A 27,511-nucleotide genomic window follows, 5' to 3' on the forward strand; every position below is an offset into this window, starting at 1 on the left:
CTTTTACGTGGCTTCAGTTGTGGTCTACTTTGACTTGTTTTGGTGCTAAAAGTTAGGCTTTCAAAACATTGTAAACACATTAATTAAACCTAATTAAAGGGATAGTTCACCCAAAAATAAAAAAATATCTCATGCCATCCCAAATGTGTTTGACGTTCTTTCTATTTCTGAACATAAGTGGAGATTTTTAGAAGAATATCACAGCTCTGTAGGTTCATACAATGCAAGTCAACAGGTTCCAAATCTCTGAAATACTAAAAAGCACATAAAAGCAGCATAAAAGTAATCGTTTAAGACTTAAGTGCTTTAATCCATATGCAATATGATAGGTGTGGGTGAGAAACAGAGAAATGTTCAAGTCCTTTTTTACAGTAAATTCTCCTCCCTGCCCATTTGGTGGTGATATGAATGAAGAATGTGAATTTCCAAAAACAAAAAAGAACTTTTAGGAGAAGAGAAAAGCTATTAGGAGAACTGAAGTGGAGATTTCTCAACCGCATATGGATTTAACCACTGGAGTCATATGGATTACTTTTATGCTGCCTTTATGTCCTTTTTAGAGCTTCAAAGTTTTGGACCCTGTTGACTTACATTGCGAGTACCAATAGAGCTTCAATATGTTTCTAAAAAACTTTGTGTTCAGCAGAAAAAGAAAAAGTCATACACATCTGGTAAGGTTTTTAGATCACATTTAGACTATGATCCAAATTTTAAAGCTGACGTGTGTGTCATTTCTGCACCACTAATGTCATCAAATAAAACAGATTCAGAAAACTATTTTCATTATTACACAGCCTAGCATGCTGTGTAATGTTGAGGTGTTTTTATCCCGAATTGAGATGTTGTGGTCTGAAATACTAGTGAAAACACACTTTTCACCTGCAGCTTCACTTCATTGCAGGTGCCGTTCTTCACTATATAGATATAGATATACATACAGATATATAGATAGATACCACAAATCATCAGTTTATTCAACAGGAAGAGATCCATTCCCTATCCTTACTCTCTCACACATGGATTTCAGGGCTCTCTCTTTGCTGTTTGAGTGCTTACATGAATATTGTATTATATTTGTTGACTGGGCACCATGAATGACTTCCCAAGTGACCGGTTCAGCTCTAGGATAAAAGGATGTTTAGAGCATGGTAGCCTCACTGAAGAGTTTGGTCTGACACTGATTAAGTTCAAGACTACACTCTGAAAACAGAGAAACACAGAAGATAATAAGTGCTGTAGTCATAATTACACAGATTTACAGCATTACATTTACTGTATTTCCAATCAGTCTTTTCATTCACATAAAGTCAGATAAAACAACACATGAATCCAAATGAACATACTAAATACAAAAATGACTACAAAAGATTTAACAGTAGTTTTTTGAGATTTTAAATTATATTGTAAATCACTTTCATGAATCAGCCCCCAAATGTATCCCCATCATGTTGTCATTATACCGTCCTTGGTAGCGGTGTTCAAAGTCCAGTATATCCTGATGGAAGCGCTAGCCTTGCTCCTCCTGAGTGCAACAAGATGACTTAATTACGAAGGTAAACAGGATACACTGGTATGTGTACACTGGAACAAAAATGTCCAAAACAACTGTACTGTACAAATGAATAATAAGCACACCATAAAAATGCAAATGAGAGGAACTTCTAAAGTAGTGAATTTATTTTTGATAGAAAAAATTTTGCTCAAAGAAAAATACAGTGCTTTGAATTGATCATGGCTTAATGCAAATTCTATTACAAATACATAAATACAATATACATGAATACATAAATCAATCAGATTAACTTTGGAATGACAATTAAACAAACAATTATTATATTTACAAGGCAATGTCATGGTGTTGTACAATTTCAATGAATCAAAACTGTGTGCATAGATAAAAGTATTGAAAATATAGATGAGGAAAAGGCAACTTGATATCAAGAAAATGTCACACTTAAATGTGTGCCTGATACAGTAAATACAGCAGAAAACTCTGCTCAGTAGAAACCTTGAGTAAACAAAAGTGGATTGGAGTATTCATGGTAAACAAACAATAAAATTAATTTATAATTGACATTCCACCAGGATGTCTGGACACACCGTGATCTGTCTTACTATTAGCCGTTAAGTTTACACCAAACAAAGAATCTGGTGAGAACAAGAAAATGGATGTGCTTTGATCTTAAAAATACATAACTTCTATGATATGTTGATGATTTAGAATTCCTCTGCTATTTTTTTTATGCTAAATAAGATTTCCTTTAAGTAAACCATTTTGAATCTAAATCTCATACTTTAAGTTCATCATTTAGTTAAATGAAGTTTGATTTATATTAGCTTAAATGTAAAGGTGTCTTTTGATTATGTTGTTTTAGCATCAGTAGTGCATATATTGAATGTAGTGTTGATTCACTCATTGCCTTCTTCCAAAAAGCTTTAAAAAATAAAGAAAGAAAATGAAAAACAATCCCTTTCTTCATATTAAAACCTTCCTTTCTCCATTTCTACCCTACTGCTCTAAGAATTGTAAGACTGAAACACAAGTTATCTTAAAAATGCTTGTTTTGGACAATTACTGTATGGTCACGTCCCCAATACACTGTTCGCTCATTTCTCCCTCTCACCAAACAACAACAACAACAAAAATCAAAACAAAATCAGTGCTCATGACCAGTTCTAATTCACTGGGCTCTAATAAGTCTATATTTTCCCCCACCTTTCATAAAAATCTTTCATTTTTACCCAAACTATTGTAAACAACTATACCTCTAATGTGAATCCAGTATTATCGATTACCATTCCATCCCCTTTGAATATGACATTTCTTTTATCCACAGAGCTTCTCTTTGCTAATAACCTCTAAACTTCTATATCAACGCTACACAAAAGATAAAACATCAGTTATATTCGATTCTATTCTCATATTCTTAATTAACTTTTTTAAACCTGATGTAACACCTCCTCTAAAAAGGTACCAGATTATTCTAATTTACAACATTACACTTAATCTTATGAACTCAGAAAGGCTTTCTCACAAAGTGGGTCTCTATGGCAAAAATGTAGGTCTTGATGAATAAGAAGTCATATCTGATATCTATATAGTGGTATTACTGGCTGACTGAAAATGTCAGGTGTCTCGAAGTGCGTGAAAAGCTGACAAAACTGACATTATTGATCAACTGTTGCCCAGTTTTCTCTTTTGGAAAGAAAAGTGTTTAATCCCAAACTGCAAACAGATTTATCAATTGGTTTGCATTACAAATTTATATGGGGAGGTGTGGCGTAGTGATTAAAGCTCAAAGCTGGTAACCGGAAAACTGTCGACTGGAGTTTCGGCACCTAATACCCCTTGTAAAGCAAAACTGAAGTTCCTTTTGGTGCTAGAATGAGGTGTCAATCCTTTACTTGTGTGTACATATCAACAGGCAGCCCTCTTTCATGGCCAATTGCACAGATTCCTCTCTCTCTCTTCAGCAGGCACTGGTGTGCAGGTTGCTCTCAGTAAGGATGGAGGTTATGTTGGAATGACCATACAGCCGATCGTCATCATCATCATCATCAGAACTGAGAACTGAAGACTCCAGAGCAGACTGTCTGGCCTGCTGGATCTTTCTCCTGTGGAAAAAGAAATAATGCAATGAGTTTTCAGAGCTGTGGTGCAGCGGGCTGTGCACATATTGAGAGCTGTTAAATAAAGACTAAAAGTACATATATTTTTATACATACATGCAATGTACCTTATATGTAAATGCACACGCATGCATATACACACACACACCAAAAAATAGCAATAAACAATGAATTTGGGGAAAAAATCTGTAATACGACATGATAAATCTGTGATAAACAGGGCGTCAGCATGATTCTCCAAAATACAGCAGAGTAAATGCGCAGGCATAAGCAGTGTGTGCTGGCTGATCTGAGAGAATAATTATTAAGTGAGTGAGGTTTGAAAATTAAAGACCTTAGAAGACATTTAAGAATGTGTGCACTGTTTTGAGAGACACACACTGCCCTCTGCAGGCCAGAGAAAGTATTACTGTATAGAGTAACAGTAAACACATACACTTTAAGGTCCTATTCAGTTGTTCTGACCTAACTTTATAACAAATCCATTAAAAATTGCAATAAAAAACAGAAAAACAGTCCAGATTACTCTTTATTAAACGACTCATTGATACAAACAAATTATGAGTTTAGAATTGCATATTACCATACTACTATTGCCGTATCTGTCTTTGGCAGAAATAGTACAAGTTGTATGGTGGTATGCAATTCCGAACTCGGCGACAGACACACACACTTACTTTAGTTCGTTCTCTAGTGCTGTGACTCTGGACTGCAGCGCCTCTTTCTGTTCTAGCTGCTCCTCCATGTCTCTGATGGCCTTCCTCCTCAATCCCTCCAGCCGCTCTGCCTCTGCCTCTCCCTCATCCACCTGTCTCTTCAGAGCCTTCACACGCAAAGTCAGCTGCAGGAAAACACATACACTTAACACAAGAACTACATAGACTTTCACATATAGAACAAGACACTGACTACTGTAGTGTTGGGGAAGCTACTTTTGTAACTATTTAAAGCTAATAATATTGTACCTGATTATACAATATTTAATAAGAGACAACATAAGAAATAAATACAAATAAACTAGAAAACACTTAGTTAATATAACCAAGTGGTTTTTTACAAAACATTTCACTTAAGAACAAAATAAAAGACCAAATACAGTGCATGGACTGTGCTCGGTGTTGTGAAATCAGCTCATTTACATAAACCGACCAAATGAACAAATTCACTAGAACGAATCACACTTTCCAACACTACATATGAGAGAGAGGACAGTTTAGCAGAGCGCATCTGACTACTAGCTCAGCTCGTGCTCCTTACAATATGACATTAAAAACAGTGATACAGCAGTTTGTCATGCTATACCTCTATTTGTTGGAAAAGGTAGCTTGTTATTACAAAAGAGCTACACTATTTTAAAGCTGAAATACAGTCATAATACTATAAAACTGAAGATAAGTTAGTAGCATCGCTACTTTCGTTCCATACACAAAGCCTTACCAATGTTCATTAGTAATTGTCAAGAGATTTGCTGTAATGTGTGAATTTGTCACCTGGTCGCACTTCTCTGTATGCTGCTGTCTCTCATCATCCAGAGTGATGTTCAGCTCCTTTAGTTTCCTCTCTAAGCGTCTCTGAGATGACAGCATAGAGTTCTTCTCTCTGCAAAAACACAAGGATGTGCTTGCACCTCAGGAGCTTCAGGTTCTTGATTCCTAAGGATTCTTCAGGTGATGTTAAATGCGGTCTAACATGTTCTATGTTTTAATAACGTTTTGCATACAAACGTTGCCCTCTTGACTCTAGGAAGAATTGTTTACTGTTTACTGTTTGTTTACTGAGGATGCAATTCTTTAGAGGTACATCCTGTTTCAGAGGAATTGTATATACAGTAGTTTGTTCTTCGATAAACAAGTAAAGCTTGGTTATAAAACCATATTTGCATCCTGTATGTGTGGGGTAAGCAAAGAAATGTGTTCAAAGTATCTCCCAATATGAACATTTAGAAATGATAATATCTAACAAAGCAGAACTCCCAAAGACTTAAAATGCACTACAGTGCCTGTAGTATTTGTATCATTGAGAGGTGTAGAGTGTTTTCAATTATCTAAGAGTGCTTTCAAAACTATCCTGTGGGGCAGTGCAGGTCATCTAACTGTGCCACTTCACAGAACATGGTAGTGGTTTTAGATAATTTCACTGCAGTTCATGAGGACTCCTTCCTTTGTTTTACCTCTCCTCTGTGCGCAATCGCTCCTCAAAATCTTGTATTTTGCTCTCCAGCTGAGACACATCAGTAGAGGAACGTGACTGGCCTTCCATCTCAGCTACACGGGACTTATACTCCTTTAGCTGAAAGATGCAAATAAAAGAAGGAAGATTATGAAACCACGTGGACCTTCTGAATGAATGCATTGTGTAGTTAAACAAGCAAAGTTCAGAGATCTTTGTCCCACATCACATCACTCTTAGTACCACAGAAACTCAAAGATAATGCAGCATATGCTGTTCAGTTGTCATGTGGTGTACCTGTCTCTCCAGAGCATTTTTGTCCAGCTCTAGGTCTTGTTTGGAGGATCTCTCTTGCATGAGCTCTGCACGCAGCTGTTCCATCTACACACAGAGCGAAATTATCATCTTTAATTTAAGACATTTAGCAAACACTATTATCAATTAGTGAATTAACAAAAACTGCTTTAGATTCAGGTAGCACTTAGCATTGTGATATGTGTTGTTTCTACAGATATATCCCCATTATACTATTTTACTATGTATATTATAAAGTACGCTTTATATTATAAAATTCCCATACTGTTTGACCAGTGAATCCCCATGATTTTTCGGATTACTGAATAACAAGGGACTTACACTGAGCAATCATTTTTTGTCCCAATTTGGAATGCCCAATTCCCACAACTTACTAGGTCCTCGTGGTGGCGCGGTTACTCATCTCAATCCGGGTGGCGGAGGACAAGTCTCAGTTGCCTTCACTTTGAAGATGTCAATCTGTGCATCTTATCACGTGGCTCATTGTGCATGACACCGCTGAGACTCCGCAAGTGGAGGCTCATGTACAAGTTACCACATGCCCCATTGAGAGCGAGAAATACTAATCACGACCACGAGGAGGTTTCCCCATGTGACTCTACCCTCCATAGCAACTGGGCCAATTTGGTTGCTTAGGAGACCTGGCTGGAGTCACTCAGCACAACCTGGATTCGAAATCGCAACTCCAGGGGTGGTAGTCAGCATCAATACTCACTGAGCTACCCAGGCCCCCCTACACTGAGCAATTTTAAGACAATGAAATATTTTACTATAATATAAAAAATTATATACAAATATTCACTATAGACATTTTTAAAGGTGCACTCCTCATTCCTCATTAAAAAAAAGATTTACTCCTAAAGAAATGAATTGTAATTTTGAAACATATGTATAAAAACATGAGCACTCACATGAGATGAGGACTCAAGTCATATCAGTAACCTTATAAAAGCTGTTTTATGCTACATATAACGAGGCAGAGGGGCCTCGTTGGGGCTGCCATTTTAGAATCACATGACCAACTGAATACCATTACCTTAATCTAAGTAACCATATTGTTATTGGACACTTTCACTCTAGGATTACATTAATCCTGTCTGATTGTGAGTAGTGAACTTCTACAATGGCATCGGTAACTGAAAACTGTTAATTTTGAATGAAAAAAAATGTATGAAAAAAATCAATGGCTGCATCCACAGCACTAGGTGTCACTGTAAGTCCAGGAATGACACAAACAAAAAGTTACTGAGTGCACCTTTAAGATTTGATTCATTTTCATGTGTTTTAAAGGCCTGGTAATCCAAATGTAAAATGTCCTAATATTTCCAGGTTTTCATTTACTGCAAAGGCCTGTATATTGACTAAAGTGTAATTTATGCAATACACAGTATGATGAGTAGTACATTGGAGTGTGTGTGTATGTATGTGTGTGTGTGTGTGTGTGTGTGTGTGTGTGGTGAGAACGGAGTGTGTATACCTGATCTCTGCTCCTGCTGATTCTTTCTGTGAGCATCTCTGAACTGCTCTTCTCCTCGTCCAACTCAAGCTCCAAATGCTTGATTTTGTCCTGCAGGTGGAGACACAAACAACATACAGTACAGTTAAGTCAGAGAGAGATTTGAGACAAACGAGTCCCTCATATCACAATCTAGAGTAACAAGATTATTTTCACCAGATCTGGGTACAATCTTACAGCTCAAGGTCCAAATCTACATTGACCTTGACTTGATTTTGAGCTGATATGGTCAGTAAGTTTAAAATCATCAAATGTGAAGTACATTTTACCAATGCTTGCATACAGTTCCAGGAAATAAAATGTTTTTGAAGACAATGGTTCACATAGTTTTTTCCTTCCTGGATTGTGAATGTTTATATGGTGTGTTCAATAAAGATATGAAAACACACCACTTGTGTGTTGTTTGAGCAGACAGTTTTTTTTTCTTTTGTGACCAAGCTGAAGATCAGATCAACTTTTATGACAAATTCACCAAAACAATCGAGGCATATCCTAATGCACATACCATTTCCTGCAATGTATAGCCATAATTTAAGATACAATATTGGAACACACACCTCCATGCTGCGGATGTCTCGTGAGCGGTCATTGTGTGTGGTGCGCTGTGCCTCCATCTCAACCTCCAGATGTTTGAGGCGGCTGGTGAGGAGCTCTTTATCTAATATAGCATTGTCTCGTTCCTCAAAACATGAGAACAGCTCCTTCTTTTGACGAGCCAACTAAAAACATACACACCACAAACTGTTGACTTCTGATTAAATTAGCTTAGATAAATTATAACAAAAATATGATTATTGGTATTTGTACGAATTCAAAACGATGAATATTTGTATGAAGTGTGTTTGTCACCTCCTCTTGTAGGGAGTGGATGGTGCTCTGAGCTCTCTCCAGTTCACCGAGCTTCTCTTTGGTGTTCTTCTGAGAGTCCTGCTGCTCTTTCCTCCACTTCTCTTTCTGCTCATCCAGCTGAGCCTGCAGGAGCCGCACATCCTCACGGGACGCTGAAGACAAGTGCTCCATCTGAAAGAGAATATTAGAGGCAGAGAAGGGAGGATGAAGAGAAGAAGGGACATAAGAATGAAGAGGGAAAAAAGGAAAGTAATTGAGAATGTGAGAAGAAAATTGAAAACATTTTTTTTTTTACCATTTATTGGGAATAAATGCAGACTCAAACTTATGTCGGCAATATGAGCACTACAGCTCAATGTGTCACTACATGTCTCAGGGTTCCCACATGTTTTGACCAATACATTTACATGATCTTTCCAGTTATTTGGAATAGCTGGATTATTATTATTTTGTTTAATCTTTCCAATTCAGACAGATTAAATAATGAATCATTCAGACCAATTTGTTGACCAGTTTTACTGACTCATTTAAAGAACCAATTCAAAAGAACAATTTGCTCACATACAGTGAGGAAAATAAGTATTTGAACACCCTGCTATTTTGCAAGTTCTCCCACTTGGAAATCATGGAGGGGTCTGAAATTGTCATCGTAGGTGCATGTCCACTGTGAAGAGACATAATCTAAAAAATAAAATCCAGAAATCACAATGTATGATTTTTTTACTATTTATTTGTATGATACAGCTGCAAATAAGTATTTGAACACCTGTCTATCAGCTAGAATTCTGACCCTCAAAGACCTGTTAGTCTGCCTTTAAAATGTCCACCTCCACTCCATTTATTATCCTAAATTAGATGCACCTGTTTGAGGTCGTTAGCTGCATAAAGACACCTGTCCACCCCATACAATCAGTAAGAATCCAACTACTAACATGGCCAAGACCAAAGAGCTGTCCAAAGACACTAGAGACAAAATTGTACACCTCCACAAGGCTGGAAAGGGCTACGGGAAATTGCCAAGCAGCTTGGTGAAAAAAGGTCCACTGTTGGTGCAATCATTAGAAAATGGAAGAAGCTAAACATGACTGTCAATCTCCCTCGGACTGGGGCTCCATGCAAGATCTCACCTCGTGGGGTCTCAATGATCCTAAGAAAGGTGAGAAATCAGCCCAGAACTACACGGGAGGAGCTGGTCAATGACCTGAAAAGAGCTGGGACCACCGTTTCCAAGGTTACTGTTGGTAATACACTAAGACGTCATGGTTTGAAATCATGCATGGCACGGAAGGTTCCCCTGCTTAAACCAGCACATGTCAAGGCCCGTCTTAAGTTTGCCAATGACCATTTGGATGATCCAGAGGAGTCATGGGAGAAAGTCATGTAGTCAGATGAGACCAAAATATAACTTTTTGGTCATAATTCCACTAACCGTGTTTGGAGGAAGAAGAATGATGAGTACCATCCCAAGAACACCATCCCTACTGTGAAGCATGGGGGTGGTAGCATCATGCTTTGGGGGTGTTTTTCTGCACATGGGACAGGGCGACTGCACTGTATTAAGGAGAGGATGACAGGGGCCATGTATTGCGAGATTTTGGGGAACAACCTCCTTCCCTCAGTTAGAGCATTGAAGATGGGTCGAGGGTGGGTCTTCCAACATGACAATGATCCGAAGCACACAGCCAGGATAACCAAGGAGTGGCTCTGTAAGAAGCATATCAAGGTTCTGGCGTGGCCTAGCCAGTCTCCAGACCTAAACCCAATAGAGAATCTTTGGAGGGAGCTCAAACTCCGTGTTTCTCAGCGACAGCCCAGAAACCTGACTGATCTAGAGAAGATCTGTGTTGAGGAGTGGGCCAAAATCCCTCCTGCAGTGTGTGCAAACCTGGTGAAAAACTACAGGAAACGTTTGACCTCTGTAATTGCAAACAAAGGCTACTGTACCAAATATTAACATTGATTTTCTCAGGTGTTCAAATACTTATTTGCAGCTGTATCATACAAATAAATAGTTAAAAAATCATACATTGTGATTTCTGGATTTTTTTTTAAAATTTTGTCTCTCACAGTGGACATGCACCTACGATGACAATTTCAGACCCCTCCATGATTTCTAAGTGGGAGAACTTGCAAAATAGCAGGGTGTTCAAATACTTATTTTCCTCACTGTATCAGACATCACTATTCAAGTAGTGAAATTTGGCTGACAATTGTCAAACAAATATTTGTGATTATGACCATTTATTGTCTGTTTTAGGGATCCGGCGTAAAACCTGTGCCAAGACAAATATGCAGAATTACGGATGGTCCGCTGTGGCGATCCCTAACGGGAACAGCCGAAAGAAGAAGATTGTCTGTTTTAGGGCTTTCATGATTATGATGATTTATTGTCAAATAAATTGCCATACTTTTTTAGTACGTGTGCTTCATACACCTTACAAAGTCATTTTTTCATATCAAACTTAAAATGGGGACATGATTCCCTTTAACCTCCTGACACCAGAGCATGACTACTGTGTGCATTTTTCATTTCCCTTTTGATTTGTAACTAGTAGCACTTAATAATCATGAAAAAAAAAAATACTTGAAGAGCAAAGAGCTTTCCTAAAAATCGATGTCCACATATGGGGACAGCAGACCAAAGTTGTGATTTATTATTATTATTACTATTATAACAAGTTATATCATTTTTTTCTTTTTTTTTTATCAAATAGTTTATTATGTTTCCAGAAGTGTTGGTTATTCATGTTTTTGAGACATTACAAACATTGCAGCTGATTTTCTGTAAAACTGCTTTGGAACAATGTGTGGGAAAAGAACAAATATATAAAAAAAACAAAACATACAAATAAAAGTTACTTGACCTGATTTTACTTGTATGTTACAAATTATTTTTTTGGCAACAAAAATCTCAAACAAACCAGTGATAGTTAGTGCTGAAGCATTTCACCAATCAGAAATTAGCATAATTAAATCTGAATTAAAGCAATGGCCAGCATCGTCCAATCACTGCCAACAATTTTATGTAAAATGTAACTTTAAAATTCTGAATCTAAACATCATCTGATGATGGTCAAAACATCATCTGCAGCCTGACACTGAACTTTTGACTGGAAGTTTGGAGTGAATGCACTAATCTGCATAGGAAAGCAATAGGATACTCCCTTGCTCCCTAATTAGTGAATGACTTCATCTCCAGTGTGTTGTCTGACTGCAATGGTCTCAGAACAGTTTGAAATGCACCTTATATTCATCCTAACTCCATTTACAACATATGAAAGCAACATTTTCTAGCTTTTGGATGCACCCATTGATTCTCAATGTGATAATGCACAGTGAATCTAGGATTTCTAAGGTAAGTCTCATTGTCCTTCGCAGTAGGTCATCGTGTTTAACAGTGTGTTGTTTCACAATAAATCATTAAATATTTCAAAATGGCACATCGGATGAAAGTAGAGATGTTCTTCTTTTGATTAAAACAGGTTTCAATGTAAAAATGTAATGAGGTTTCAAACCATAAGTAGTTTTGTTGCCATTTTCCCAAAGACAAACTCTGCTGAGATCGGCGCCATGTTGTTTGCACATGACTGTGTGCGTCGAAAGTTTAACGCGTTAATGACAGCCCAGAGTGTCCTGAACTGAGATCAGTCAGTTTAAATTAAATTAAATGATGTGTAGTGTATAGTGAAGCCAAATATTTCCAAATACCTAAATACTGGAATCCAAATACCTCTTTTTGGTTAATTTTAGTATTGGTCCATTGCTTTTGGAACCCAGGCAGGCCTGAATAGCTTACAGTAAAATATTTGTGTCCTAAATTCTTTATTTTCACACATTATTTTAATAATATCTGATGAAACCCACAAGTCCTTATTTCGCACACGTTAAATTAATGTGAAATCCACATTTTTATTTTCGTGGGACTTTGGCACAGATGCAGTACATCACAGAACTTCAAAAGTGGTTAATCTGGAGTGCCCATATAATGGCATTTCATGGCATTTATGTATTCACTTAAAATTCCCTTATTTGGATATTCAAATGTGATTGGAATTTGAAGTGCACAATAATAGCCGTCACATGGAGTGGTGGTGGCGTAGTGGGCTAATGCACACAACTGTTAATCAGAAGGTCGTTGATTCGATCCCCACAGCCACCACCATTGTGTCCTTGAGCAAGGCTCTTAACTCCAGGTTGCTCCGGGGGGACTGTCCCTGAAATAAGTGCACTGTAAGTTGCTTTGGTAAAAAGCGTCTGCCAAATGCATAAACATTTAAATGTAAAATATAAATTTCAAATCATCGCAGTTAGATTAAATAACCGCGCTCAGACACTTATTTCATGATCATCACAGGTATATAAGCGAGTTTATTTCTACACAAGAGCAAACTTTAGTCTAAAATTCCCTGGTGCTTTCATGTTTTCCACAAGTGTAGAAATCTTTTTATCCATTGACTCTTGATGTGAGCACACACACCTCTTTATTGAGTTTGTCTAGTGCTCTCTCTTGCTGTCTCCTCTGGTCATTGAGCTGTGTGTTCTCCTTGCGGAGAGATTCTCTGTCCCTCTCTCTCTCTTCCAGATTACGAGTCAGCTCATCCCTCTCTAGGACCAATCTGGAGCTCTCACGCCTGGACTCCTCCAGCTGCTGCCTCAGTCTCCTGGTCTCCTCTTGCTGCTCCTGCTCGGTCTCAATACTCTGAGACAAGCGCTCCTGCAGCTGAGACTGCACAGACAGATAGTCAGATGAAGAGGGTAAGCAAAGAAACTATAGAAGGTGTAATGTGTGTTAATGTATGCCACTAACTGTCAAAACAACATTTTGGTAGTGTGCAAGATTACCATTCCATAATATTCAAGGCTACATTCACAGTGTCAGTGTTTGGGATTGACAATCGTGACTCTTGAAAAATCTTGTTCATATAACAGCTCACAGGAGCAGCTGTCTGAATGAATATATTACCAAAGTCATGATGTTTTTTTTACAATAGCCTGAGTAACTCCTGCATCATACTGAGAGTGAAAAAAATAAATAGCCAAAATGCCAACTTCCATAACACAGGAAAGACTTCTGTCAATGGACACTTTACTTTTTTTTACATTTCAATTGAATAAGTCCAATTGAGGTGAGAGTTCATATCATCATTACTGATTGACAGCTGCTCAAATTTTTTTTATTTTTGACTGACGATAGAGAGCAGTATTTGGATCACAACCAGACCACAACATTTTAATTAAATTAAAATTAAAAGCCCTAAGATGACTCACTAAACCAATATCTTGTTCTCTGAGAGTTACCGAAAGACCATTTGAAAAAAGTGCAAATTGTGTGTGAATGTAACTGCATTTAACACCCTAAAACAGGACTGACAACAGTATTCTGCTGCTGTTGGAATGTAGCCTATGTTAAGTCGGTGTCTTTACCTCCAGGCGTGTAATTCTCTCCTTCATACGTGTGTTGGTTTCCTCGAATTCCTTACGCTCATGTGTCAGAGTATTTGCTTGTGTTTGAACAGAGCGGAGTTTGTCTCTCTCTCCCTCCAGCTCTTCTTCAGCTGAATGCAGCTGACTATGTAGTCGCTCCACCTCCTCTCTCATGTCACTCAACTCCCCACGCAGGGCCTCCACTAATGAGGGTTCAGCTAGCTGCCGGGAGTTTATAAAAAATACCTTTGACATAGTTTTTAATGCATAAATCAATAGAACAGAAAATAGGCATTACCACATACCTGTTTGGCCCTCTCGTGTACTTTTGCCAGCTCTTCCTTATCTCTGCATGATTGGTCCTTCAACCTGTCAATCTCATATTTCTGCTCTGCTTCAAGCTCCTGTTTGCTCTTCTTTAATAAGACAATTTCCATTGTCTTCTTGTCATGATCTGTTTTTAATTTATCAAGCTCTTTTTGAGCCTTCTGCAGGTCAGCACGACAACGCTCAAGTTCCTATGGAAAATCATTTGTACCAGTTATTTGAAGGATCATTTTGAAAAAAATATTTTTGAATTTTTAAGTAATACACACATTTAGAGTGTGGGTTTGTGTACCTGGCTGATTGTCTTTGTCTGTTTGGGATCTGGTATCTGATGTTTCATGGTGTTCACATTCTCCTGCAGCTCTTTTAGCTCCTCCTCAATCTCCTCTTTCTCCAGGCGAGCCTGGAGTAAACTAACACAAAAATAAGCAATTGTTATGGTAAGAGAGAGACTTAGATTTGCTACTATTTGACTATTTTACAACTATTGATTCAGTGTCTTAAGACTCAAATTTGAAGACTAATTTTCATTATGTGTACATGATCTGTAAGACTAGAGCCAGGGTTCATAAAGATGCTTCAAAGTTAAATTCAAGGACTTTTCAAGCACTTTTTTTTTACTTTGTTTTCAAGGACTATGCTTGAGATGTCATTAAAACAAATTATTTATTTGTTAATTTTAAATAAAAATATTTTAACCATTCAGTTAATTTATTTTTGATAAAACACCACGTATTACAAGTACAACATATCTCAATATGCATCTTTAACTTCATATTCTCACAGTAACAATTCTTGAATCATTCATGACGAAATTGATGTGTTATTGTAGTGTGCTCCCTTAAAACTTCACTTTCCAACTAAACTGAGTAAACAGTAGCCATATGACTCGTGCCACGTGCTATGTTCCATGTTTTCTAAAATCGTACAACAGATTTAAGCGAGAAACTGACCGAAATTGCAAATGGGTCCTTCTCAAAACAATTTGACTTTCCAACTTACAAAATATGGAAATTTTCCGTTCAGTCCAATTTTTGCCTATAAATGCTGAGGGTAAACATTTTGTAACATGTTGACATTAATTTTTATTCATAAAAGGACAACTTAGCTGTTGTTCTTTCTTTTATTATTTAATTTTGTTTCACGAGCGAAGCAATGGAAAAATCCCTAAATGCATATTTAAGCAGCCTCTGAACGTAAACCTTAAAATTTATTTTTCACTACTTTTTGTATTTAAAAACAAACACTCATATCACGAGCACATCACTGCAATGCATTATTAAAGGTTAGGTTATAGAAAATTAAAGACAAGGGACATAACTTTATCAACATATTTTGATATTGAAATAAGAAATAACCTATTTCTGTGAGACACAAAACTTTCTTTACACAAGATGGCACTACACGGCTCACAAAACTGAATCCTCCATTGATCTGCATTCAAATCGTTGAAAACGTTTTACATCTTATATAATTTTTTCACCATGGAGAGTAAATTGTAATTAAAACTGATAGTTGTAAGAATTCATACTTGCTAAATCCACCACAACAGTATCTATAAAATATATATTTTTTAAATCCTCCAGTAACTTTGTGATTGGCCCAATCTGAACAGCGCTGCCAAAAATAGCAGTGGACTAGTGGTCTGTCGTCATGTTTTTCAGAAAATAAATAAATACATTAATGTAGGGGGGCTGCGCTACATAAGTGCAGACCATTTATTTAATTATTTAAGCAACGCATTTTCAGATTGTCTATAATTCAAGAACTTTTTAAGCTATTTTCAAGGGTTTTCCATTACTTAAATTTGTAAAAGCCAAATTCAAGTACTTCAAGCACCTTGTATGAACCCTGCTACAGCTCTCAACTGATGGCAGTAGGGCAGTCAAAGATGGAGCTGTGGTATTTAATACATGGATAAGACCTCTTCTGTGAATTTTGGTAGATTCCAAATAACAGTGCAATGCCTGCAATAGTCAGATTTCTGTGAGTTTTGTTATATGTTTGAAAGTTATTATGACTTAAGTAAGAATTGCATGTTTTAAAATTGAATTCAATATTACATGTAAACTTCTATTAAATTATATGATTATTTTAATGTTCTCTTAAAAAATGCACACAATTTATTTACATTATTTGTTTGAAATTATTAAATAATCATATGGACACAACAAAATAAACCTACAAATACTAATGTGAAGCACAATCACATCTCTACAAAAACTACGATTTTCTCTCAGCTATTCTGAGAGCATCTCTCACGGTGCTTTGGATTGAACCACCTGTCCACTGCTTCGACTACATGCATACAATGGAAAAGGAGAGAATCATGCATTAACAGAAGACACATTATGACAGAAACACAATGATAGAGCAAAATGTAATACAAAGCCTTAAAATTAAACAAGACACCAAAACTAGCAAGTGTGTTATCAGTGTCAGTGTGACTTACTCCTGTTTGGTGTTGCGCAGCTCTTCTCTGCTGGACTGGAACTGCTCTCTCCAGTGGTTTCCCTCATCATTGCTCTCCTCCAATTTCTGCTGAAGAGATCTTACCGTGGAGTTCACACGGTGGCGCTCAGCTTCAATAGTTGCCTGAGACTGGCACAGAGAGAGAGAGAACAAGGTTGCTGTATATCTGCAACATGGTTCCTACACAAAGTACATCAAACTGTAAAACTGCTCCCTACAATGCACAGCTGTACTATATTGTACACTTTGGTTTACCATTACTGCATTAGAGGCACAAATATTTAATCCTTGTGCGACCTTCAGGGCATTATTGTCTTTTTTATTTTAGTTTAGTTTAGTTTTTTGGGGGGAATTTTGATATTTTGATCTCAGTTCCTATAATACTTCTATAATACACTGTGTACACAAAATACTTACACTCAGGAACTTCAGGACAAAAATGTCCCCATTGAAACAGCAATATTTGTGGGCCTGGGTAGCTCAGCAAGTAAAGACACTGACTACCACACCTGGAGTCATAAGTTTGAATCCAGGGTGTGCTGAGTGACTCCAGTCAGGCTTCCTAAGCAACTAATTGGCCTGGTTGCTAGTGTGGGTAGAGTCACGTTGGGTTAACGTGTGGGGAGTTGTGCGTGGATGTCGCAGAGAACAGCGTGAAGCCTCCACGTGTGCTACATCTCCGCGGTAACACGTTCAACCCCTGGATTGATGTGAGTCACTAAGCCACCATGAGGACCTAGAGTGTATTGGTAATTGGGCATTCACAATTGAGCAGAAAAAAAACTGCAATATTTGATCCCAGTGCCAATAAAGCATAAAATCATGAATTCTGTGATATTACGCTTTCCATTCTGGAGACCTGGCTTCAAAAGTAAAATGTATTATATTTTCCACCAGATGGCACCATTTTTCTCATGTTTAGCCTATGGAGCAAATACATGCTTTTTTCCTATATTCTGTTTGTTGTATAGTGTGTGTGTGTGTGTGTGTGTGTGTGTGTGTTATTATGTAAACAAACTGGCATTTAAAGATGATGTTGGTAAAAAAAATTGGAAAACAATATTAATATATAAGATTATAGCAGTTTTTTGACGTAGACATTTTTGTACTCCAAGGACTTCGGAGTAACTATTTTATTGACTGTCACGGTTGTGTAGTAGAGATGAGAGGCAAGAATCTAATCAGGTTGTGTAGTAGAGATGAGAGGCAAGAATCTAATCCGGTTGTGTAGTAGAGATGAGATGCAAGAATCTAATCCGGTTGTGTAGTAGAGATGAGAGGCAAGAATCTAATCCGGTTGTGTAGTAGAGATGAGAGGCAAGAATCTAATCCGGTTGTGTAGTAGAGATAAGAGGCAAGAATCTAATCCGGTTGTATAGTTGAGATGAGAGGCAAGAATCTAATCAGGTTGTATAGTAGAGATGAGAGGCAAGAATCTAATCCGGTTGTGTAGTTGAGATGAGAGGCAAGAATCTAATCAGGTTGTGTAGTTGAGATGAGAGGCAAGAATCTAATCAGGTTGTATAGTAGAGATGAGAGGCATGAATCTAATCAGGTTGTGTAGTAGAGATGAGAGGCAAGAATCTAATCAGGTTGTGTAGTTGAGATGAGAGGCAAGAATCTAATCCGGTTGTGTAGTAGAGATGAGAGGCAAGAATCTAATCCGGTTGTGTAGTAGAGATGAGAGGCAAGACTCTAATCCGGTTGTGTAGTAGAGATGAGAGGCATGAATCTAATCAGGTTGTGTAGTAGAGATGAGAGGCAAGAATCTAATCAGGTTGTGTAGTTGAGATGAGAGGCAAGAATCTAATCAGGTTGTATAGTAGAGATGAGAGGCATGAATCTAATCAGGTTGTGTAGTTGAGATGAGAGGCAAGAATCTAATCAGGTTGTGTAGTTGAGATGAGAGGCAAGAATCTAATCAGGTTGTATAGTAGAGATGAGAGGCATGAATCTAATCAGGTTGTGTAGTTGAGATGAGAGGCAAGAATCTAATCAGGTTGTGTAGTTGAGATGAGAGGCAAGAATCTAATCCGGTTGTGTAGTAGAGATGAGAGGCAAGAATCTAATCCGGTTGTGTAGTTGAGATGAGAGGCAAGAATCTAATCCGGTTGTGTAGTAGAGATGAGAGGCAAGAATCTAATCAGGTTGTGTAGTTGAGATGAGAGGTAAGAATCTAATCCGGTTGTGTAGTAGAGATGAGAGGCAAGAATCTAATCAGGTTGTGTAGTTGAGATGAGAGGCAAGAATCTAATCCGGTTGTGTAGTAGAGATGAGAGGCAAGAATCTAATCAGGTTGTGTAGTTGAGATGAGAGGCAAGAATCTAATCCGGTTGTGTAGTAGAGATGAGAGGCAAGAATCTAATCAGGTTGTGTAGTTGAGATGAGAGGCAAGAATCTAATCCGGTTGTGTAGTAGAGATGAGAGGCAAGAATCTAATCAGGTTGTGTAGTTGAGATGAGAGGCAAGAATCTAATCAGGTTGTGTAGTAGAGATGAGAGGCAAGAATCTAATCAGGTTGTGTAGTTGAGATGAGAGGCAAGAATCTAATCCGGTTGTGTAGTAGAGATGAGAGGCAAGAATCTAATCCGGTTGTGTAGTAGAGATGAGAGGCAAGAATCTAATCAGGTTGTGTAGTTGAGATGAGAGGCAAGAATCTAATCAGGTTGTGTAGTTGAGATGAGAGGCAAGAATCTAATCCGGTTGTGTAGTTGAGATGAGAGGCAAGAATCTAATCAGGTTGTGTAGTAGAGATGAGAGGCAAGAATCTAATCAGGTTGTGTAGTAGAGATGAGAGGCAAGAATCTAATCCGGTTGTGTAGTAGAGATGAGAGGCAAGAATCTAATCAGGTTGTGTAGTTGAGATGAGAGGCAAGAATCTAATCAGGTTGTGTAGTTGAGATGAGAGGCAAGAATCTAATCCGGTTGTGTAGTTGAGATGAGAGGCAAGAATCTAATCAGGTTGTGTAGTAGAGATGAGAGGCAAGAATCTAATCAGGTTGTGTAGTTGAGATGAGAGGCAAGAATCTAATCCGGTTGTGTAGTAGAGATGAGAGGCAAGAATCTAATCCGGTTGTGTAGTAGAGATGAGAGGCATGAATCTAATCAGGTTGTGTAGTTGAGATGAGAGGCAAGAATCTAATCCGGTTGTGTAGTAGAGATGAGAGGCAAGAATCTAATCAGGTTGTGTAGTTGAGATGAGAGGCAAGAATCTAATCAGGTTGTGTAGTTGAGATGAGAGGCATGAATCTAATCAGGTTGTGTAGTAGAGATGAGAGGCATGAATCTAATCAGGTTGTGTAGTTGAGATGAGAGGCAAGAATCTAATCCGGTTGTGTAGTTGAGATGAGAGGCAAGAATCTAATCCGGTTGTATAGTAGAGATGAGAGGCAAGAATCTAATCAGGTTGTATAGTAGAGATGAGAGGCATGAATCTAATCAGGTTGTGTAGTTGAGATGAGAGGCAAGAATCTAATCAGGTTGTGTAGTTGAGATGAGAGGCAAGAATCTAATCAGGTTGTATAGTAGAGATGAGAGGCATGAATCTAATCAGGTTGTGTAGTTGAGATGAGAGGCAAGAATCTAATCCGGTTGTGTAGTAGAGATGAGAGGCAAGAATCTAATCCGGTTGTGTAGTAGAGATGAGAGGCATGAATCTAATCAGGTTGTGTAGTAGAGATGAGAGGCAAGAATCTAATCCGGTTGTGTAGTTGAGATGAGAGGCATGAATCTAATCAGGTTGTGTAGTTGAGATGAGAGGCAAGAATCTAATCCGGTTGTGTAGTTGAGATGAGAGGCAAGAATCTAATCCGGTTGTATAGTAGAGATGAGAGGCATGAATCTAATCAGGTTGTGTAGTTGAGATGAGAGGCAAGAATCTAATCAGGTTGTATAGTAGAGATGAGAGGCAAGAATCTAATCAGGTTGTATAGTAGAGATGAGAGGCAAGAATCTAATCAGGTTGTATAGTAGAGATGAGAGGCAAGAATCTAATCAGGTTGTATAGTAGAGATGAGAGGCAAGAATCTAATCAGGTTGTATAGTAGAGATGAGAGGCAAGAATCTAATCAGGTTGTATAGTAGAGATGAGAGGCAAGAATCTAATCAGGTTGTATAGTTGAGATGAGAGGCAAGAATCTAATCCGGTTGTGTAGTTGAGATGAGAGGCAAGAATCTAATCAGGTTGTATAGTAGAGATGAGAGGCATGAATCTAATCAGGTTGTGTAGTTGAGATGAGAGGCATGAATCTAATCCGGTTGTGTAGTTGAGATGAGAGGCATGAATCTAATCAGGTTGTGTAGTAGAGATGAGAGGCATGAATCTAATCAGGTTGTGTAGTTGAGATGAGAGGCAAGAATCTAATCCGGTTGTGTAGTAGAGATGAGAGGCAAGAATCTAATCAGGTTGTATAGTAGAGATGAGAGGCAAGAATCTAATCAGGTTGTGTAGTAGAGATGAGAGGCAAGAATCTAATCAGGTTGTATAGTAGAGATGAGAGGCATGAATCTAATCCGGTTGTGTAGTAGAGATGAGAGGCAAGAATCTAATCAGGTTGTATAGTAGAGATGAGAGGCATGAATCTAATCAGGTTGTGTAGTAGAGATGAGAGGCAAGAATCTAATCAGGTTGTATAGTAGAGATGAGAGGCATGAATCTAATCAGGTTGTGTAGTTGAGATGAGAGGCAAGAATCTAATCCGGTTGTGTAGTAGAGATGAGAGGCAAGAATCTAATCAGGTTGTATAGTAGAGATGAGAGGCAAGAATCTAATCAGGTTGTGTAGTAGAGATGAGAGGCAAGAATCTAATCAGGTTGTATAGTAGAGATGAGAGGCATGAATCTAATCCGGTTGTGTAGTAGAGATGAGAGGCAAGAATCTAATCAGGTTGTATAGTAGAGATGAGAGGCATGAATCTAATCAGGTTGTGTAGTAGAGATGAGAGGCAAGAATCTAATCAGGTTGTATAGTAGAGATGAGAGGCATGAATCTAATCAGGTTGTGTAGTAGAGATGAGAGGCAAGAATCTAATCCGGTTGTGTAGTAGAGATGAGAGGCAAGAATCTAATCAGGTTGTGTAGTTGAGATGAGAGGCAAGAAACTAATCCGCGTAGACACTGTTTAAAATGCATGTGCACTCGCAAAGTGACAGAGCTCAAGTATTGTTCCCACAGTAACCAAAAACAATTGTTTTTTAATTATTTTGCCTTTAGAGATGAAGTGCTGAATGAAACCTAATAAACATTGTTAAAACCCAGTTATACAAGGGTATGGAAACCATGTGCTGCTCAGTATCCAAAATGTAAGAATACATTTAATTAAGTAATGTTTCAAAACGTAATCATTATGTCAACATGATAATGGCATTTGATATGAAAAGAAGCAAGGCCACTATGGCTATTGTTATTTTCAGAGCTGTTCAGCTCCAGGCTGAAGATGACTATTTAAAAAAGTAATCCTTGTGCTGTTACATTACCCTATTTGCAAAGTTCTAGGTTCTCTGGGGTTCCAATTTGCAGCTCCTTAGTATTGGGTGTTTACCTGTGAAACCTGCTCCATGCTCGCTCGCAGTCTCTCCATGTCTTGGCTGTACTGCTCTCTGAGAGTCTCCATCTCCTTGTCATGTGTGGAGACCTCCTCTTTCAGTGCTCCCTTAAGAGCAGTCAGTTCTCTCTCTCTCTGCCTCAGAGTGTCTTCCTGCTTTTGACAGAGTGCTGCAGCTTCAGCCAACTCAGCTCTAACAGCCATCAACTCCTGGGCACAAATACAACATCAGACCTCTTCTTTACAACCTAAAAACTGATGGAATTGCAAAAATAATCATTGTTTTCAAACAGGTTTCCCAAACAATCTTCCCATCTTCCATTGGTTGGACATAAAGTCCCATGTTGGAAACAATTTCAACCTGTTGAAACTGCAAATTACAAATGTTTCAATTGATGACTGCATGCAACATCTGACAGAGACAATCACATGCAACGCGTTCGGTCTCACCGTGTACATGGAGTCGGCCTGAGCCCTGTTGTCTGTATCTCTCCTCAGCTCATCCTGTAGTCCTGCCAGCTGATACTCCAGGTCTCTCACATGAGACTCAGCGTTCTCTCTTTCCATTCGTAACTGAGTTAGCCTGAGAGAGAGATCAGCACATAAACACACAAAGAGCATGTGCAAACTATAGCTTTTCATTCCCAGTGTAAGTTAACTGCAGGTGTTTAAATGTCCGTGTTGGTAAGCACATTGCAGTGAGGAAATCATTAGTTGTGTTTATCTTACTCTGAATGAATTTGGTTAAGCTTTGTGTTTTTCCTTCCCAGCTGTTCCTGCAGCTGTACATTTTCATCCAGAGATTTCTCAAGCTCCTCTTTCAAAGAGTCATCAGGTCTTCTCACCTGAGGTCCCTAGTGGAAAAAGGTCAATTAAATCCTATGAACAGCCATGATGAAATCCAGGCAATCAGAATCAAACTTCTGCTGGTTTGAAAACGCCTAAACCCCAATCATAATAGTAAATTGACACCAAGTGTTTCATTGGTTTGCCTACTTCTTGCATAGTCTATCAGTGGCTAAAAAAAAACAACCATGAACGCAATGTGTGCCAAGCAGCTTTTAATGTAACCAAGGCATTAACAGATTATGCTTCAATTACTCCAAAACACTATAATCCAAGTCTACGGAAGAGTGGTCATCAGTGGTTTTCTGCCCTTATTAAGACATAATAGGCTTGAGGGATTTAATCCTGCTTAAGGATCACAATTTCAAGTAATTGTTCATGAAAAGAGAAATAAAAAAAATCAGTACTGCCCTTTTCTTTCAGAGTAAACAAGGAAATCTCATTTTGTAAGGCAAACACTGATTCACAGTAAATTAAAGGGAAATTTACAAACGTTAAATTTAACACAGATGTCCTGAGAAATCGCACTAGACTCTGTGACAGCACTAGAGCTCTGTTAACATAAAAACGAGGGCTTGTCTGCAATTTTTTAGCAGATCAGAAAAGCTCTCTGCATGTGAATATTTTTACATATTCCGGTTTGCTGTCATGATTTGGAGGGTAGGTTTTTGGAGAGGGGGTTTGTGGCAAAAAGCCAGCAAATTAGCTGAAATCGCTTACAGTACCTTAATTTATTTCAAATTTGTAAAGTTTAGAAAAGGCTAAAATAGACAGCACACCTACTGTAAAGCTGAAATATTTTACAAAACTAAGTCTGAATCGAGTCTCTACACAGTCAGGGCCGGATGTATGCACGGGCGGGCTGAGCCAACACAAACGAGGGTCTTGCCCACCCAATGAAACATTTGGGAAACATGGTTTTAAATAAAAAAAAAATAAAAAATAAAAAAAAAATAAAATAAATATATATATATATATATATATATATATATATATATATATATATATATATATATATTTATTTATTTTTTTATTTTTTTTTGCCATTTGTGCATTGTTTAAAAGCAATATGGGGGCAGGCTGTGTGTTGCAAACATTGAGTGGGCAGTAGACTGCCCAACCAATCACAAAACAGCAGCAGACATGTGTAGTGTTTTTCTTTTTTTGTCATTGACTGAAAGCAATGACACACTCAGGAAGCGGCTGCTGCAAACCAGAGAGTCTGGTAACAGGTAGAGTGAATAACAGGTAGAGTGAAAAAAAAAAACAGGTTTTGCGATCACTCTAACATTGCCAAATATCCGTTTGACCTTTGGCTGGTTTAAAATGTTTGTTTGTACCTTTCTTTAATAAAGCGTTAACATCCATAACACTAAGGGACTTTCTGCTGCATGAAGCACAAATAACACTCTGTACCTTAAATACATTAAATACATATATTTTATTTTTTAATGTGCTTCTGTTTTCCCTGTTGTTAATTCGGTGTCGATGAGAGATTCTGTCTCCATGCGTTTTACATCTCTTATACATCTTTTTAATGTGCTGTGATAGTTTTTTGTTTATTGTTTGTCATTGGTTTTTTAAACTAATAACCTTTGGTGCTTACATGGCATTCCATCCCATCCATCCATCCATCCATCCATCCAAATTCCTGTGTTTCCTAAATTACTTTACACATAGTTTCACTGGTAAAAAAATATCAATACACTTTGCTACCCTAAAAAGGCCATACTTTTAACTAACATAGAAATGAGAAAAATGGCTTGAATGATTTTGTTGTTACAGCATTTTCACACAATGCTTTCTCTGAATTTCAGATTATGAGACAATCTCGTCTGTCACCGGACAAATCATAAGAGACCTGTTTCAGTCAGAACTCAATTTTGCATTTTGCTTTTGTTGGGTAGTATTATTGCTTATTACATTTCTGTCAAACAGAAAGAATTGTCATCATTTAATATTATATAATTACTTCTTTAAGCAGTTCCCATCTGTGTCAAATTTTAGGATCTTAATCTTATATGGTAATGATCTCTCCATCTAATATATTTATTTTCACACCATCCTTATTTTCCTCCTTGATATTATTTCTCTCCACTCCATCCTTGCATTTGTGGGGACTCTAATTTGTCTTTGTAATTTGCTTTAAGGCTGTAATTGTAATTGATATAAAAGTGTATTGCTTTATGTTGTTTCTTAGTAATGGAGGTAGTATACTAGGCATAACTTCAATCTTATGAGTCTTTACAACAGCCGTTGTTTCAAAGCAGCTGTATATGAAATTATGCTAGAAGAGAAAATTAATGAATATAATGCTAATATTAGTTATCTTTCAACTAATGAGTAAACTAAGTGTATGTGTATGATTATATACAACGTTTATCTGCAGTTTATTTATTTAAATAGATTTTTAATATGGGGAAAAAGTGTAAACTATAGTTATATTGGGTCGTATGATCGTAACAATTACGCCATGTTGCGCCAATTAAAGACATTAAATTAGTAGTCTGTGCATCGCCTCCCCCATCCCAAAGGCCTATGAATCTCAACACAGAGCTGCCTTGAAAGCGCTGTAAAAAATAATTTGCTATCAAAGTCTTTTAACAGCAATAAGTGTAAAACTTAAAAGTTGTATTTGTCCTGCTGTGCCAGTTTTCAAATACTTAAGATTATCTTGAGCCAGGGTGTTCGGAAGTTATAGATTGTTCCTGGCAGCAGATTGCAGACCCATCCATCAGGCATACTATATATCTCCTGTCTCTATCTCTGGTAGTTGTACTAAATCTAAATGGCCCACTGTTTGCAACTGATCGAAAAAATCTTGCACCTCAAGATTTTGCCAACATATAGTTTAATGACAGTGTTTAAATATAAGTTTACCAGAGGCCCAGATTTATTTTAGGATGCTTGGGTATTTGCAAGAAGAGATTGGAAAATGGGTGACCAGTGTCTGTTGGATAAGATGGGTAGATTGTTTCATATAACAGGCGCATCTATGCTCTGGATAATTTGTTTATTAAATATTAGAATTCAACGACCATGTTTATGTATGATAGCTGATGGTGGAGGAAAACATACATTCTATCCTCCACTCACTCTAAATTGGTCTCAACTGTTCTAAGTGAGATTGGATATGCTGCCAATTCATTATAGCACAGCAATAGATGCCAACACCTAAAAAAACCATTAAAGTGATGGTCATTTCAGTGACACCCAAAAATTGTGCCAACTAAGTCTACCTTTTTTATCACTAGAGTATATCTATCACTTTACTCTTACAATTTGTTTATGATAGCATTTTAAAATGACAGATTAATTCACAGCTGGGTTTAGAACACCTGAATTGCCCAAGATTATATAAAATATTCCTTGCACCCTGTTCACACAAAACTCCCATCAAGCTCACAGCTGATTGGTCCATGTAAGGGAATATTCTGACATGCTGCTTCTGTGGTTTCAGTACAGACAGACTCAAGCCATTGCAATGCCTCTCTGGTTGCTTCCATTGTCTTTTGTTTGTGTCAATGACTATGATTCAGTTCACCTGAAAATGTTTATTGAGTTGAGGTTCAACCTGATGATAAGGTATTTTGGTACAAAACTGGGTAGTAAAATAGTTTTACTATTTGTGGAAGTAGGATAACCAAAAATACTGTAGATGTCAGTCATCTGGTTTAAAAGTACGGTAACATGATGTGAAGTAAATTACGAGCTTAGTTCCATGGTTATATGCCAATTCAGGGCCAGGAAATTCAGAGAGAACAAATACCAATGCCTTTTCAAAGTTTCAAAGTGTGATGTTCACTACCATTCACTGTACCTTAAGTCCTTGAATCTTGTCACAAATAATTCGAACTCTGCGCTTAATGGCTGCATCTCCCTCTGTACTCCTTATGGATGAGAAAAAGAATAGTAATTATTATAATGTTTAGCCTCTTTAATGACTTGTGCTTAATTGTGTAAAATCAAAAGTCATGTTTAGATCGATATATCGGCCATTAATCGAGCCCAATTGACTGATAAACAAAAGTCTTACTTCTCCCTAGATGACAGCTTATCAAAGAATAATGCACATTTATCGATTATCAAAATGTTTTGTGAACTGTGAGTTAAAGGGATAGTTCACTCAAAAATGAAAATTCTGCTATGTTTTACATACCCCTATGTTGTACCAAACCTGTATGACTTCCTCTCTACTGTGGAACAAGCAAAGAGATGTCAGGCAGACTGACAGCCTCAGCATCCATCCACTTTCATTGTATGGTGGTGTGCAATGAAACCGAATGGTGACTCAGACTAAAATACTTCCTAACATCTTCTTTTGTGTTTCACAGAGGAAAGAAAGTCATATTCATTTATGAGTAAAAAACTGTTAATTAGTGGGATTTTGTGCATGCCTCATTACTGATTATTAAATTGTG

General features: G+C 37.6%; 1 protein-coding gene across 1 annotated transcript in view; it reads right to left on the reverse strand.

Annotated features, from left to right (window-relative positions):
- Positions 1-1,293: 1,293 nt before the first annotated feature.
- The window catches only part of LOC127657814 (cingulin-like), a 45,191-nt gene continuing 18,973 nt past the window's right edge, over positions 1,294-27,511 (reverse strand). The window contains exons 5-21 of the mRNA XM_052146734.1: positions 26,911-26,980; positions 22,974-23,098; positions 22,695-22,827; positions 22,242-22,454; positions 16,683-16,831; positions 14,523-14,643; positions 14,209-14,421; positions 13,904-14,125; positions 12,957-13,205; positions 8,480-8,650; positions 8,188-8,349; positions 7,592-7,681; positions 6,097-6,180; positions 5,801-5,919; positions 5,121-5,229; positions 4,308-4,471; positions 1,294-3,615 (exon numbers count right to left, since the gene is read on the reverse strand). Of these exons, the coding sequence (XP_052002694.1) occupies positions 3,471-3,615; positions 4,308-4,471; positions 5,121-5,229; positions 5,801-5,919; positions 6,097-6,180; positions 7,592-7,681; positions 8,188-8,349; positions 8,480-8,650; positions 12,957-13,205; positions 13,904-14,125; positions 14,209-14,421; positions 14,523-14,643; positions 16,683-16,831; positions 22,242-22,454; positions 22,695-22,827; positions 22,974-23,098; positions 26,911-26,980 (2,539 nt within the window). The 3' untranslated portion in view covers positions 1,294-3,470. The remainder of the gene's footprint in view (positions 3,616-4,307; positions 4,472-5,120; positions 5,230-5,800; positions 5,920-6,096; positions 6,181-7,591; positions 7,682-8,187; positions 8,350-8,479; positions 8,651-12,956; positions 13,206-13,903; positions 14,126-14,208; positions 14,422-14,522; positions 14,644-16,682; positions 16,832-22,241; positions 22,455-22,694; positions 22,828-22,973; positions 23,099-26,910; positions 26,981-27,511) is intronic.

This window comes from Xyrauchen texanus, chromosome 17 (genome assembly GCF_025860055.1).
Source record: "Xyrauchen texanus isolate HMW12.3.18 chromosome 17, RBS_HiC_50CHRs, whole genome shotgun sequence".
Lineage (NCBI taxonomy): Eukaryota > Metazoa > Chordata > Actinopteri > Cypriniformes > Catostomidae > Xyrauchen > Xyrauchen texanus.